The 15,806-nt window shown below is 49.5% G+C and overlaps 1 protein-coding gene across 4 annotated transcripts in view; it reads left to right on the forward strand.

The window, feature by feature from the left end:
- The first annotated feature begins 935 nt into the window (after positions 1-935).
- MLXIP (MLX interacting protein) overlaps positions 936-15,806 on the forward strand; it is a 68,723-nt gene continuing 53,852 nt past the window's right edge. For 2 of the 4 annotated variants that reach the window (XR_002730223.3, XR_002730228.3), the window contains exon 1: positions 936-1,481. Coding sequence is in view for 2 of the 4 variants with exons in the window: in XM_023205319.3 (XP_023061087.2) it covers positions 1,069-1,481 (413 nt within the window). In the remaining 2 variants the exon portion in view is untranslated. The remainder of the gene's footprint in view (positions 1,482-15,806) is intronic. The other 2 variants (XM_023205319.3, XM_023205320.3) reach the window with 1 other exon arrangement.

Below are 15,806 nucleotides of genomic sequence, written 5' to 3' on the forward strand. Positions count from 1 at the left end.
GGTACACCACTACGACCGGCTAATTTTTGTATTTTTACTAGAGACAGGGTTTCACCGTGTTGGCCTGGCTGGTCTCGAACTTCTGGCCTCAAGTGATCCACCCGCGTCGGTCTCTCAAAGTGTTAGAATTACAGGCGTGAGCCACCGCGCCCCGCTATAGCCATTTTAGAACTGTCACAAGTTTCTGAGGCACCGGATTGTTCACCATTTGACAGAGAAGAAAACTCTAGCTCAGATACTCCCCTTTTGGAATTGTTTCGGGGGCTGCCTCGTCCGTCAAACTTTAAAACAATAACAACAGCATCCTGAGTTGAAGTTAAAAAAGCTGGGGTCTGGAGGCCTCTGGGCTCAGGGGCGCTGCCACTCAACCGCTGCGCCGCGCTGGGGACGCGCACGGGCAGCAAGTTCCCAGCTCTGTGGACGCCAGGTCTTAAACAAATCCTGTCGGTATTCAGTCACCCAGTGTTCCCATCAATACGATGAGAATAATGGGGACAATAGCCACCTCGTCCGGCAAAGTCAGGCGTGAGCTGCGAGGAGTCGGTACCGCCCGGCAGGGGAAAGCAGGGCCTGGAGGCCGAGGAGCCCCACCCGCACCCACCACGTGGAGCCGGCCGGGCCCGCGGCGAGACCGCAGGGCGACTCCTGGGGCGCGGAGCGGGGCGGGGGCGGGACTAGCACTGGCCCCACTCCGCCGACGCCTCTCCCAGGCGGCGACACCGGCGAGCCGCTCCGCCAGGCCACAGCGTCCCTCAGCACCCGCGGACGCCGGGAGAGGAGGAGGTGGCGAAGTGCACGGCCGGGAGGCGTGGCCTCCGATTCCCTTATTTTTTTTGGTCCGCCTAGCTAAGGAAAGGTTCCCCTGCGCCTTTAAGAGGCCGACGCGGGCAGTCGATTGGGCCAGACTCCTCGGTGACGTCACGCCGGGGCCGGCGCCCTACCCCTCCCGCCGCGCCGCGAGCTCGCGGACAGTCGGCGCGCGGGCCGGGCCCCGCCGGCGCCCCTCAGCTTCGCGCGCCAGTGGCGTTGCCCCGGGCTCCGGGGGATGCCCCCGGCCGAGCACTTCTCATGGCCGCCGACGTCTTCATGTGCTCACCGCGCCGGCCCCGCAGCCGGGGCCGCCAGGTGCTGCTCAAGCCCCAGGTGCCCGAGGACGACGACGACTCGGACACGGATGAGCCGTCCCCGCCGCCCGCCTCCGGCGCGGCCACCCCGGCCCGGGCCCACGCGAGCGCCGCGCCACCGCCGCCTCGGGCCGGGCCGGGCCGTGAGGAGCCTCCGCGCCGCCAGCAGATCATCCACAGCGGCCACTTCATGGTGTCGTCGCCGCACCGGGAGCACCCGCCCAAGAAGGGCTACGATTTCGACACGGTCAACAAACAGACGTGCCAGACCTACAGCTTCGGCAAGACCAGCTCCTGCCACCTGTCCATCGACGCCTCGCTCACCAAGCTCTTCGAGTGCATGACTTTGGCCTACAGGTAGGGACCCCCGCGACCCCCGGAGGCCCCGGCCGGAGGCCCGTGTTTGACAAAACAAGCGTGGAGGGGAGGGCCGCCTGGCAACCCCGTGGCTTCATGCATTCCCTTTGGGTCTTCCCCCTTCGAGAGGGTTTATGGATCTGGGGTTCCCCGCGTTGCCAGAGAGGCCGGGGTCCTGGCCTCTTCCCCTGCCAGCAGTGCCGGGGTCCTTTCGGGTTCACGTTCCCTATCCAGGCCCTCCCCTCCAGTGTCCTGGGGCCACCGATCTTGGACGAGAAAGAGGTATAAACACTGGCTGCATCTTGTGTTACCCGACTCTATGGACTCCTTCCTCCAAACGCTTTGTGTGTTTTCCCCATATCCAGCAGCAGTCAGGACCACCTGTTCCGGGTGACGGGAGGCTGGCTCTGCTGTTTAATGGTTGTGTAACACCTCGGAGCCTGTTTCCTCCTTCATAAAAGGGGAATGACTGTAGTGTCTGCCTCCAAGGGGCTGTTGTGGTACTGGAGTGACTTAGGTAAATTGCTTATTCCAGTGCTTGGCCAGAGAGTTAGGTGTTCCTGCACCTGGAGGCTGGCCCCTTACAACCTCATCGGGAGGCCCTCCCCCATCTCGGGAAGGCCTTGGGTGCCTCCTAAGAAGACTTTTGGTGCCACAGCTGTTGGAGGTGCAGTCTGTCCTCCTGGCAAGTTGGAGGGTTTTCTGGCCGGTCGCGAAACATTATATGAGGGAGATGTCATTGTTGAGGGCAGACATCCCAGACACCATTCTGACATGTGGATTCAGCTCTGGGCAGGGATTCCTCTTTTCCAAGTCGCAGAAAATGCCTGGCCCTCAAAGATTAAAGCACTTTTCCACTCTCCCTCCCAGCATGAATATTAGGTATTTGCTGCAGGTAACTTTTCCGCCTGCGCAACAGAACTTCTTTGGACCGGCAACAGCGGCCTTGAGCAGCTCGGCCCTGCGTAAAGCTCATGATAGGATCTCTGCTGAGTTGAGCTTGTTGCATTAGGAACTGGACTAGCTGGGGCTGTCTTAGGTCTGCTCTGCAGGCATCTGGGGAGAAGTTTCCTAGGAGACTCCATAAACAGCGTAATAAAAAAGCAGGAATATCTTGCCATCCCCCAACCCCCCATCCTTTTTAAGAGAGCTGTGAGCTCCAAGCATATCCAGGTTTAAACATTATGCTTTTACTTGAAGTTGAAATATTAAATACTTAGCCCTGGATGGCACCACCTCACCGCCGCTGTCCCTGGAATAAACGATTAGTCAACTTGTTCTTTGTTATGTTCCTGAAACACCCCTATTTCCTCTCTTGAAGGTTTCCCTGATGATCTGTTCCTGTAGCTCCTCCTCCCATCCCCCTTACCCAGCACATTGGTCAGTCTCTGCTGATTCTCTGGTCTTGCCAGTTTGAGCTGGCACTCAGCCTGTGAAGATGTTCTGCTTTTTAAAAAACAAATGGTGTTGAGGCTGCAGCCCTGTGCACCCTCCAGTCTCAGATTTTGAGCACTTCCATTGGAATCAAACCCAACTGGATCACAGCGTATGCTATGCCTCGAGAGAGCCTTTTCAAACAAAGCTCGAGGTGAAAAGACTGGAATGTATCTTATTAAGAAAACGTAATCCTCTCATTTTAATATAAACTTTTGCATGTACAGAGAGAGAATGGATGATTGAGTCACGGGGGGCATGGGCTGGGAAGGTCTCACCTAAGTAAGCTCTGCTAAATGAAAACTAAATCAGTCTCCCCTTTGCACTCTGTTTGGATAACCTAAAGCCTTATTAAACAACACCAAAGAATTTTAGTAATGGCATTTTTTTTTTCATTTCTCTCAAAAATATTTTGGCAGCTGGCCATTGCTCAGTTAACTTTCTTGATTGCAAAATGCACCATCAGTTTGGTGCAAGAAGCTTACCTTGCTCTCTTGGCCCTCTCACTTTCGCTCCTTTTCCCTGTGCCTAAGGTCTCCTGCTGCTTAAGGTCGGCCCCCTAAGGTCTACCACCATAGGCCCTCGGATGGGATCTGTCCAGTCATTTCTCATGAAGATGCCCTTTGTCTGTCTGTGTGAGGCTGGTTTGTCCAGCCCTGAGTTTAGTTGGCAGTGTGGAACTTTGGTATGGATGACAGACGAATGACTCAAAACCAGTTGTCTGGGCTGTAGCCTGTGGGACAGAAGGAAGCTAGAGGAAGGTGAGTTTCTGACCCCAGCTCTCCTAGTGAGGACTGCTAGCTGGCTTTCAGGGAGGGAAGGTCGAGATTGGAGGCAATGCGGGGCGTGGTGGCTCACGCCTGTAATCCCAGCACTTTGGGAGGCTGAGGTAGAAGATTGCTTGAGCCCAGGAGTTCAAGATCAGCCTGAGCAACGTAGCAAGACCCCCATCTCTAAAAAAGAAAAAGAAAGAAAGGAAAAAAAGGGATGGGGGCAGGGCAGAAAGAAGACTTAACCTCAGAGCCGGTCTGGTTTCCATCCTCATGGGGTTCGTGCCTTCCCTGCCAGCTCTCTGGGTCCTCCCCTCCTGCCCGAGCTGAGGAAAACCAGCTGCGTCTCCTCTTCTGTGTGACTGTTTCTGGCCTAGGTTCTTTCCAACTTCAACTTCCTGTCTGTCCCCTGGCCTCTTCGTTCTAGCTGCCTAACTCTCCGTGGTACACTCTGCTTTTTTTGTTGTTGTTGTTTGATTTCCTGTTAGCTGCTGCCTCCCAGCTGTTTCCAGATGAGGTTCAACAGCTCTTTGGGGAGGAACTAAGTGCAGGGGAAGTTGTGGTTATTTTTTACCGAGTCCTGAGAAGTGGCCTAGGGTTTCTGACTGTGATCCATTCCTGAACTGGCAGTGGCTTCACCTCCTGAAGGGTCTTTGCCTGGGGCTGACTTCGGGTGGGGAACAGGATGTTTGAGAACTTGGATGTGAGTGTGTGCCAGGGCCTACTGGGTAGGGAACCGTGCAGATGGGATTCCATGTCCTTCTCACTCTGTTTTGCTGAGAAGCCCTGTGGCGAAGGTTCTTGATTTGGTCCGGAAACATGTGCTCAATTATTGGGACATTTTGGAGAGTTCCCCGAGGCAAACCGGTGTTAATGATGGAAAAAAGCCCTTAGCATTCCTTGTATGAACTCTAAGAACGCTACTCGATGGGAGAGATAAAATTTCCCTGCAAGGTGGAAGTGAGGATCAGCAGAAATAACCTCTGGGAATGGGGCTGGGAACGGGGCTAGTGCCTGGCAAGTAACAGACAAGAGGAGGGTTAACTGGCTTCACATAGCAAGTGGGTTATGGCGGAATTTTAGTTCTGCATCCGCATTCATCTGACATTTATGAGGAGCCTGTGTCTTATCTATGAACTGAAGGAAATAGTGTATCTAACCAGGGTCTTAGCTGAGCTTTCGAATGCCTGCTTGACAGATACTAAATAGAAGCATTCTTGATTTGGCCGGGTGCTTTCTGAGGCTCTACAATGGAGCTATGTACTGTAGAACACAGTTCATGGTTCTTGCCTTCTTAACACTGTAAGGAATGTCACACATGTATATCCTCCACACAGAATTTCCTTTTTTTGAGATAGGGTCTCACTCTGTTGCCCAGGCTGGAGGACAGTGATGTGATCATAGTTCACTGCAGCCTTGACCTCCCAGGCTCAAGCAATCCTCTTGTCTCAGCCTCTTGAGTAGCTGGGACTGCTGGCACGCACTACTATGCCTGGCTAATTTTTTATTTTTTGTAGATATGGGGTGTTGTTATGCCTCTCAGGATGGTCTTGAACTCCTGGCCTTAAGCAGTCCTTCCACCTCAGCCTTCCAAAGCGATGGGATTATAGGAGTGAGCCATCGTGCCCAGCCCCCACCTATGGATTCTGAACACATCTAGTGTGTACCTTTTCGTGGTTGGTGTTGGTTTCGTTTATTTGCCTTTTTAGAAACTCCTTATTTCAGGGAGTGTTGATATGAATATTTCCGGTGGTGGGGGGAAGAGCTAGTCTTTTTCTGTATTTAAAGATAAGCAGTTTCTGGAAGTGGTGGTTTGAGGAAACTTAAATTTGGGCTTGTAAGATAGCCTTGGGATGTAAGTTTCTAAGATGTAGCCCCCTCCATGAATGCTTTGTATAGTAATCATTCTTTTTTTTTTTTTTTTTTTTTTTGAGACGGAGTTTCACTCATGTTGCCTAGTCTGGAGTGCAGTGGTGCGATCTCAGCTCACTGCAACCGCTGCCTCCTGAGTTCAAGCGATCCTCCTGCCTCAGCCTCCCAAGTAGCAAGGATTATAGGCATGCGCCACCATGCCCAACTAATTTTGTATTTTTAGTAGAGATGGGGTTTCTCCATGTTGGTCAGGCTGATCTCGAACTCCCAGCCTCGGATCATCTGCCTGCCTCGGCCTCCCAAAATGCTGGGATTACAGGCGTGAGCCACCGCGCCTGGCTAACCCTTCATTCTCGATCAAGGCGGAAATCTGTGCCAGACTTAAGGAATAGCAAGGGCTAAAGGTTAGAGCACTGTGTCCTCCAAACTTTGAATTTTCAATAGAGGAACCATCTAATGCTAGGCACAGTTAACCAGTTGTAAATGGAAACCTTTCATTCAAATACTGAATCAGTTTTTCTCTTTTGCAGTCATACCGAAGATAAGCAGTGTTTCTTCTCCTGCGTTCTTCAGTCTTTAACCATTAGATGGTGCACCATTGCAGGGTGTGCACTGAGGTGGGAACCGGGGCTGCAGAGATGAAAAACATAGTCTCTCTCCTCAAGGGGCTCACAAGCTAGGCATGGGGACAGATAGACAGTTGCAGAACAGTTAGTAAGGGCTGTGATCACTGTGACCAGGTCTTGTGACACTACCGGGGAAGGATGTCTCAGCCAGAGTGTGTGTGTGTGTGTGTGTGTGTGTGTGTGTGTGTGTTTTGACATGACCAGGAGCAGTGTGGATGGTTTTCCTGACATCAGGGTTTAATGCGTATCTCCCCTTTCGCTGTTAACTCTCAAAGATTACTGATTATATTACCCAACAGGAAGCCCCAGTGCTCCCTGCTTTAGTGGTGCGGGACCAAACTTCCATTGTTTGTAGAGGCTGGTTGGTTCATTGCCCACATGGGGGAAGGGGAGGAAGGAGAGGAAGGAGGAGGAAGACTTGGGGAAAGAGTCTGGGCGACAAAGTTAGAGGAGAGGATGGAGGGAGGTTATTTTCCGGGTGGGAGAAGAAAAGAGAATTCACACAGGCTGAGCATTTATTATTTATTATGTTCCACATTCTCTTTCCATGATCTTTTTTTTTTTTTTTTGAGACGGAGTTTTGCTCTTGTCACTCAGGCTGGAGTGCAGTGGTGCAATCTCGGCTCACTGCAACCTCTGCCTCCCAGGTTCAAACAATTCTCCTGCCTCAGCTTCCCAAGTAGCTGGGATTACAGGTATGTATCACCATGCCCAGTTAAGTTTTTGTATTTTTAATGGAGACAAGATTTTGCCATGTTGGCCAGGCTGGTCTTGAACTCCTGACCTCAAGTGATCCGCCGGTCTCGGCCTCCCAAAGTGTTGAGGTTACAGGCGTGAGACACTGCACCTGGCCTCTTAACATGATCTTAAGCAACTCACACAACAGCCCTCTCAGGGAGGTGGTGGAATCCTCATTTAAAAAAATAAATAAGTAAATAAAAATTAAAAAACCGAAGCTCAGAAGTTAATTAGCTGTGTTGCCGAGAGGTTACGCAACTTGTCCATGGAAAAGTGTCTCGAGCAGAAAAGTGACCTACCTTATCTGCCCACAAACGCCCGGCTTCTGTTAGAGGGGAGTGCAAGTGTCAGTTCCTCTCCAGAGGGGGAAGCCCGGATGGGGAAGGTGGATGCCTTGGGCCACTCCATGTCTCTCTGTGGCTGCCCTCCCTGCTGGGGACACCCTGTGCTTCCCAGAGTGCATGAACATCACATCCCCCTGGAAGCCGCTCTGATGTCATTCGGCCTGTGTCATTATGTGATCCCGGCTTACCAGAATCCCTGCTGTCTTCACCTTTGACTTCCCTGCTAAGCCTAACAGCTTCAGCACATCCTAGGAGATTAAGAATCATATGATGGATTGAAAGGGACACTCAGGGACCTGGAAGCCAACTTTATAATCTGTAGCGAAATCTTTTTTTTTGAGATGGAGTCTTACTGTCACCCAGGCTGGAGTGCAATGGCGCAATCTGGGTTCAAGTGATTCTCCTGCGTCAGCCTCCTGAGTAGCTGGGATTACGGGCACCCGCTACCACACCCAGCTAATTTTTATATTTTTGGTAGAGACAGGGTTTCACCGTGTTGGTCAGGCTTTTTTTTTTTTTTTTTTTCTACTTGTAAGCTAACAAGTTAAGTGAATTGTGTTTATCTTCAGCTCTGCAGAGACAAGCACAGCCTTTGTGGAACAGTGCTTTACGGGACATTGGTGTGGAGTGGGACAACAGGAGAAGTGCTTTTGCTGGATGACGTTTGTATTGTGGCCTGCTTGGACAGGTGTGGTGGGCAGTTTAATGGCCCCCCAAAGATGTGCACATCCTCATCTACAGAACCTGTGACTGCGCTAGGTTATATGGCAAAGGTGAATTAAGGTTACAGCTGGAATTAAGGTTGCTGGTCTACTGACCTTAAAATAGGGTGATTATCTGGATTATCTGTGTGAGCCTGGTGTAATCACAGGAGTCCTTAAAATTAAGAGGGAATCAAAAAGAGAACCAAAGAGCAAGCAGCGGAGGAAGGACATCAGCTGCTGTTGGGGGCTTTGAAGATGGAGGAAAGCCACGGGATTGGGAATATGGGCCCCTCAGAGCTGGAAAAGGCGAGGGGATGGGTCCTACCCCAGAGCTTCCGGGAAGAAAGCAGCCCTGCTGAATCCTGTGAGACCCAAATCAGACCTCTGACCTCCAAAACTGTAAAATCATAAAGTGTTGTTCTAAGCCACTAAGTTTGCAGTAATTTGTTACAGCGACAACAGGAAACTCATCTTCACTCTTCTCCCACCACAAGACAGCACAGGAGCCCACCCCGGGTTTAAGATTGAGCTATGCTGGTCCGGCGCGGTGGCTCACGTCTATAATCCCAGCACTTTGGGAGGCCGTGGCGGGCAGATCACGAGGTCAGGAGATCGAGACCATCCTGGCTAACACTGTGAAACCCCGTCTTTACTAAAAACACAGAAAATTAGCCAGGTGTGGTGGCGGGCGCCTGTAGTCCCAGCTACTCCAGAGACTGAGGCAGGAGAATGGCGTGAACCCGGGAGGCGGAGCTTGCAGTGAGCTGAGATTACACCACTGCACCCCAGCCTGGGCGACAGAGCCAGACTCCGTCTCAAAAAAAAAGAAAAAAAAAAAGATTGAGCTATGCTGTGGGTCCTCGGCAGCAGCGAGGGAACTAGTGATAGGAGGGCCCTGGTTATAAAAGGAAAGGTTTGTAAAGTGGATCCTTGTTTCCTGGTATAATTCTACAGTGGAGTATTGTAGAAAGTTAATTTTCCTTTTTTTAAAGGATTTATGTGATCGCCGATGAGAGCCTGAGCTCTCATTCCCTAGAATCAAATTACTTTTGGGTATAGAATGTGCAGTCCAGATAGCCAGTGTCTTAGGTGATTACTTTCTGTATTTTGTTGGAGTTCTCTTGTCTGTGATTAGAGTTCAGGCCACGGAGCGTGTGTTTTTGGCAGAGCTCTCTGGCTGCGTGGATCAGGGACCCTCGTGCTGGCCTGTGGAACGGGAGTGCCGGTCACCTCATGCTAATTCCGGGACTCCGAGGACTGGCCGATTTCAGTGGAGACTGGTCCTGGGTTCCAGGCAGCGCTAGGTACCCTGCAGGGGAGATACTCTCCTTCACTGTCCAACCAGATGCCTTGAAGAGACTGGCTCTCACAGGCCGGCCCCGCCTTCTCTGCAGCCCTGCTTCTTGCGCTGCTGCTGGCTGTCACCCACCACCCTATTATCTGGTACAAAGCTCCGCTCCTAGGAGCTTCTAGATCCGCCCAGCTTGAGCCTGCTGGGGCCTGTGTTTCACATATGGACCTCGCTATGAGCTTTCTGGGACCATCAGCTCTCTTTGACAAAGTTGTCTAATCGAATTAGCCCTGTGAGGGCTAATTGAGAGGGAGCCTGGCTGGCCGGGCCCCAGAGCATGAGGCTGGCTATGGTCTGGGTTTGGCCGCCCCAGCACAAGTGCTTTTTCCCTCCAGGCACACCCTGTTGTGTGCAGGCACGGTTCTAGCCCTCCGGGATACAGTGGTAAGCTAGACGGGTTAGTCCTCTCTCCTCATGGGACTTCCATGCTGGTGGGGGAATTGTCAGCACATTAGGTCTTGTATTGTGAGTGCAGGCAAGAATAGAAAGAAGATGAAGGCTGGAGAGAACTGGGGCTGGGGAGGGTGGGCGGATACTTTAGGCTGGGTAGAGAAGTCCTCTGGGGAGGTGACCTTTCTGGGTGAGCTCTGAAACCTAAGTGGCAAGTAGGAGCCAGGCATCATGGTCGTTCCAGGTGTGGGAAGAGGCCCTCGCTGGAGTGAGCTTAGTGCATCGCAAGATTAGAGAGAAGGCTGGCTTGGCCAGAATGTTGAGGGCAGGAGTGAGTGGCAGGAGGTAAGACAGAAGAGGCAAGGGGCCTTGTGGGCCAGGGTAGGAAGTTAGGAGATGGTTTTGGTGGCACTGAGGAGTACTGTCTTACCTCCACAAGGCGGCTCGGGCCAGTCTACAGTGGCACTGGGGAGTACTGTCTAGGGAGGGTGAGAGCAGGAGCAAGGCTACCAGCTGGGCGGTTGTGGAGCTCCAGCCTCAGACTAGGATGGTAGCAGCAAGGTGGTGAGGAGCTGGATTCAGGGTGGTTTTTGGACTTGCTGGTGAATTGGACCTGGCAGATGAAAGGAAGAAAGGAATCAACAGTGACTCTGAGGTTTGGCCTGAGCGGCCGGGGCCGTTACTGAAATGAGGAAGGCTGGGGAAGGAGCGATGAGCTGTGAAGCTGGGGCGTGTCTTGCTGAGGACGATGCAGTGTACAAAGCTTGGCTGCCCGGGGGCCGCCCTGAAAACCAGAGCTGTGAGCGGGCAGCTTCCCTGAGAAAGGCTGAGGGCTGTCAGTGTGGTGGGCATCACAGCCGTCTACTTTGCCCTACCTGGGTTTCTTCTTGCCCCCCAGTCCCTCCCCTTACCCCAAGCTCACTGTCCCTCTCCAGGGGAGGCTTTGGAGTTTGGAGCTTGCGTTCTGAGTGGCGTGGAATATGCACCTCCTGCGGGCTGTTTCTGCTCAGCTGAGTCTGGTGGTGCTGGAGAAATACTGTCTGCTTTGACTACCCTAGAGACCTGTCCAAGCCCAGCATTCTTGATGTGTTTGGGAGTTGACTGCACCATCAGAAAAATCTTCTAGAAGGAGGCAGTAGAGAAGAGGTGATTTTGGTAGCTCCAGAAGGGGTTCCAGGATCTGGAGAAAGAATTCTAGGAACAGGATTCCATGTCATCCACCTTTAAGTCTCAGAAGTAAGCACGAAGAATCCCAATTGGGTGATGGTGAAGAGGAAAGGCTGAGGAGTCAGAAAAATCTCCTACAAGAAGATGGAGCAGCTCCTACAAAGAGATGGCTGTGGGTAGAGGCAGCCTCCCGGGGCAGTTTTCAGGCATTGGAGAGGAAAGCAGCTTCTCTGTTGAGGAATATTCTGCGAGTGGGCGATCGACTTTGAAAGCTGGTTACTATTCCTTCCTTCTAGGCCTGTGGGCAGGGAAAGAGGGCAGCCGTGTTTGCTCTGTTCCCATGAGGCAAATTCAGTCACCAAAACAAAAAAACAGCTTCTTATGTAGAAAGTAGGGGAGTTAGCCTGGTTTTCGGATATTCACCCAGTATTCTAGCTTTTTAAAGAGTAGCCTGAAGAGGCTGGGTGCAGTGGTTCATGTCTGTAACCTCAGCACTATGGGAGGTTGAGGAGGGAGGACTGCCTGAGCCCAGGAGTTAGAGACTAGCCTGGTCAATGTAGCAAGACCCCCATCTCTACAAAATTTAAAAAATAAAAAAAGAAAAAATTAGCCAGGCATGGTGGCGCATGTCTGTAATCCCAGCTGCTGGGGAGGCTGGGGCAAAAGGATCCCTTGAGCCCAGAAAGTGGAGGCTGCAGAGCTATAATCATACCACTGCACTCCAGCCTGGATGGTAGAGCAAGACCCTGTCTCAAACAAGCAAACAAACAAATAAAACACAACAGCCTGACGAACCTCTTCATATGGTTACATGATCACATGGTAACCAGCCCGTTCACAATGGGCTGCCTCATTTTAAACTGGCAGTTGGGACCTGCCCAGATAGTTTGATACTAAGCTTTTTAGAGAAAGTGAATCAATAAATTCCTTTTATTTATTAAAAGGAAACGCTTTCAATGCATTCTTAAAACAGTATATAATTATCTTAGCTTGGTGTTTTAAACAACTGTTTTCTAGTTGAGTAGTGGGGTCTTTTAAATGGCCTCTTTTGTTCTTTAGATTATCAAGCAGATCCTTCTCTGCCTTGAAGCAGAAAACTCTTTCATCCATTTGTAGTCAGGCTTTTTTCTTTTTAACACAACTTTCTGTAAGTGTAATTTACATGACATAAAGTGCACCCATTGTAAGTGTAAGGTTCAGTGATTTTGTTTTTTTTAGTTGTGCAGTCATTGTCACAGCCCAGTGCTGGGACATTCCATCACCTCAGTAAGATCCCCAAAGTTCATCCATGTTGTAGCACACATCACGTATTTAGTTCATTTTAATGCTGAATAGTCTTCAGTTTTTTGGATGTACCACATTTTGTTTTACTGACATGTTTTTGAGGAGACACCTAGTACCTTTGTTATTTGGGTATTGGCTTCCCATTTCCTATAGTAAGGCTCTTTTAGAGAGTCAGCTAGGAACTTCCTTACAGGGTGAGAAGAAGGAAATGGCTATGAGGTATGTGGAAAGATGATGGGATTGGAATCCCCAAGACAGTGGTGCGACTGGTTAGCATCTGCCACTTAGCTCCTCTAAGTCTTGGTGCCCATGAGGGTGGGGGATGTAAGAGAGAGAGGGTTAGACTGGAGTCATGGTTACCAACCTTACTCTTCTTCCATGGCTTTCTTTTTTGAAAGATGTTTCCTAAGGAACAAAGTGCATTCAGTAATTTAAAAAGAAACAAATTACCAGTGTATGCCACAACATGAATGAGTCTCAGAAACATTATGTTGAATGAAATAAGCCTTACCCAGCCGGGTGTGGTGACTCACACCTGTAATCCCAGTACTTTGCGAGGCCGAGGCAGGCAGATCATTTGAGGTCAGGAGTTCAAGACCAGCCTGGCCAACATGGCGAAACGCTGTCTCTACCAAAAATACAAAAAATTAGCTGGCATGGTGGCACACGCCTGTAATCCCAGCTACTTGGGAGGCTGAGGCAGGAGAATCGCTTGAACCCGAGAGGTGGAGGTTACAGTGAACTGAGATCTCACCACTGCCCTCCATCCTGGGCAACAGAGCAAGACTCTGTCTCAAAAAAAAAACAACATAAGATAAAATAAGATGGATTAATGAATGGAGAGATGGCTTAGTGGTTCTAATTGTAGAATCCAGGTGGTGGGTACTTGAGTATTCATTGTACAGTTCTTTCAACTTTCCCTGTATGTTTGATAATTTTCTTAATAAAATGTTAGGAAAATTGCATTTATTTGAAGAATGACCATCATGGCTTTATCATGGGCAAGTAAATACTTTAAAAAAGTATTGATCTACCTGAAGCTATCTTCCCAGAAATATAAGAAAAAATATTGAAAACAACTTTTGGAATGAAGTACTGATGCATGCTGCAACATGGAAGAACCTTGGAAATGCTGCCCTAGGTGAAAGAAGCCAGACACGAAAGACCATGTATGTGATCTGTTGATGTGAAAGGCCCAGAGCAGCAAACTCATAGACTCAGAAAGCAGAGCAATGGCTGCCAAGGGCTGGGGAAAGGGAAAATGGATAGTCACTGCTAATGGTTTTTTTTTTTTTTAGGCTGTGATGAAAATGTTCTAAAATTAGGGTGGTGATTGTGTAGAGTTGTGTAACTCTGCATATACTGAAAACCACTGAACGCTGTTAAAGGGTCACTTTGATGGTATGTAAATTATGTCTCAATAAGCTGTTACTGTTTTAAAAATGTTGAAAACAGTTCGGATTTTCAACATTATCTTTAGGAATCTGACTTGGGTAGTGCAAGATCAGATGATCTCAGAGATCCTAAGTATGCCAGTGTCTAGAAATTCCATGATTCTTTATCTTTACTGTGTACAGTAAGTGGAGGAGTGTTTGGGAAAGTGACCTCCTTGGAGCGTTCCTTCTAGACTGAAAATGACGTGGGAATTGGTTTCTCCAACTTGCACCAGAGCTTGCCAAATCACCATCTGTATGTGTATGGAGGGTAAAGTTAGTTTGTTAAGACCTTTACGGCCGGGTGCAGTGGATCAGACCTGTAGTCCCAGCACTTTGGGAGGCCAAGGCAGGTGCATCGCTTGAGCTCAGGAGTCTGAGACCAGCCTTAGCAACATGGAAAAACCTTGTCTCTGTTTAAAAATAAATAAATAAATAAAAGACTTTTTCTTCTTTTGTCTGGGTCAAGGGTCACAAACTTAAATACTCACAAGGGCCAGGAAATAGGATATCTGTAAGGCTAAAAAGACCTTTTCTGTTACTTATTTTCCTCCTTTTAATAAAATCATGGTCATGGAGAAATCTCTCTTTGTTATGAAAACTGTAAGCATAAACTGCAGTTGATTTGGTCTCAATGACAGGCAGTAGGGAGTAGTGGAGACTGTGGTGAACTACAGCGTGTTTGCTGAAAGAGCAGCCATCACTCAACTTCAGGTGATTCTTGTCATTTGGGAATGTGAGCCTAGTGTTGTGAGATTCGACATATTTGAAAAACTGGAGGAAATCTGGATTTAAGGTCTGAATTCGGCTATTAGGTATTCTGGGGATGTGAGTTTAATCTAGATCGAATCTGGTTTAGAAGTGAGTCTTGGCCTAAGCGATGAAGGTGATGTGCTGTTTGCCACAGATCGGCTCTGGCACAGGAAAAGATTTTTTTTCCTTTCCTTTTCTTTTTCTTCTCTTCTCTTTTCTTTTCTTCAATTTTCTTCTTTTCTTTTCTTTTTTTTTTTTTTCTTTGAGACAGGATCTTTCCCTGTCAACCACACTGGAGTGCAGTGGCGCGATCTCAGCTCATTGCAACCTCCACATCCTGGGCTCACACTATCCTCCTGCCTCAGCCTCCCAAGTAGCTGGGACTACAAGGCATGCACCACCATGCCTGGCTAATTTCGGTATTTTTTTTTTTGTAAAGACAGGGTTTCGCCATGTTGCTCAGGTTGGTCTTGAACTCCTGGGCTCTAGCAAGTCATCCGCCATGGCCTCCCAAAGTCCTGGGATTACAGGTGTGAGCCACTGAGCCTGGCCAAGGTAGATATTTTTTGGGGGTGTTCTTACGCTATGTCTACCTTCTTGGCCCTGCTCTATTTAAAGTCACAGGACCATAATCTTCTGAATACCAAATCTAAGACTGTCTGCCTGGTACACCACAGAGGTGTGCATGTGCCTAGGAGACAGTTAGTTACTCTGAGTTATGAGGTTTTAAGTATGATTTTAAGTATTCTTGTCCTCAGAATGGAGGGTATATTCTCCATTTTGTGAAATTCTTGGACTGTAGGTTCCATTCCATTTTAAACTCTCACCCCTCAGCATCACCACCATACTTGACTAAGGTGGGGCTGTTTGCATAGGGGGTGATTTTGGGATGAGGGAAAGGGACAATACTTTGAACTCCATAAACAGTTGATTTGGCTGGAGTTGAAACAAAATTACAACATGAAGTTAGACTGAGGAGACCTCTGTCTTGGCTCTTGTTGAGTTTCTGACCTGCACATTTTATATTATGTTACATATCTCCGGCTTTGCTTCCCCAATATATGTGTTGTTGTGTGTGGCGTGTGGGATGTGTGTGGGATGTGGGGTGTGGTGTGTGTGGTGTGTTTGTGTGTGTGGTGGGGTATGTGGGGTGTGTGGTGTGGATATGTATGTGTTGTGTGTATGTTATATGTATGTGTGGTGTGGTCTGTGTATGTGTGGTGTGTGTGCGTGGTGTGTGTGGTGTGCGTGTGTTGGTGTGTTTGCAGTGTGTGGTGTGTGGGTGTGTGTTGGTGTGTGGGATGTGTGTGGGGTGTGTGTTGGTGTGTGTGTGTTGGCATGTGGGGTGTGTGGTGTGTGAAGTGTGGGACGGTGAGTGTGTGGTGTGTGGTGTGTGTGTGAGGTATGGTGTATGGTGTTTGTGGTGTTTCTGTGTGTGGTGTCTGCATGTGGTGTGGGT

Source organism: Piliocolobus tephrosceles, chromosome 10, assembly GCF_002776525.5.
Source record: "Piliocolobus tephrosceles isolate RC106 chromosome 10, ASM277652v3, whole genome shotgun sequence".
Lineage (NCBI taxonomy): Eukaryota > Metazoa > Chordata > Mammalia > Primates > Cercopithecidae > Piliocolobus > Piliocolobus tephrosceles.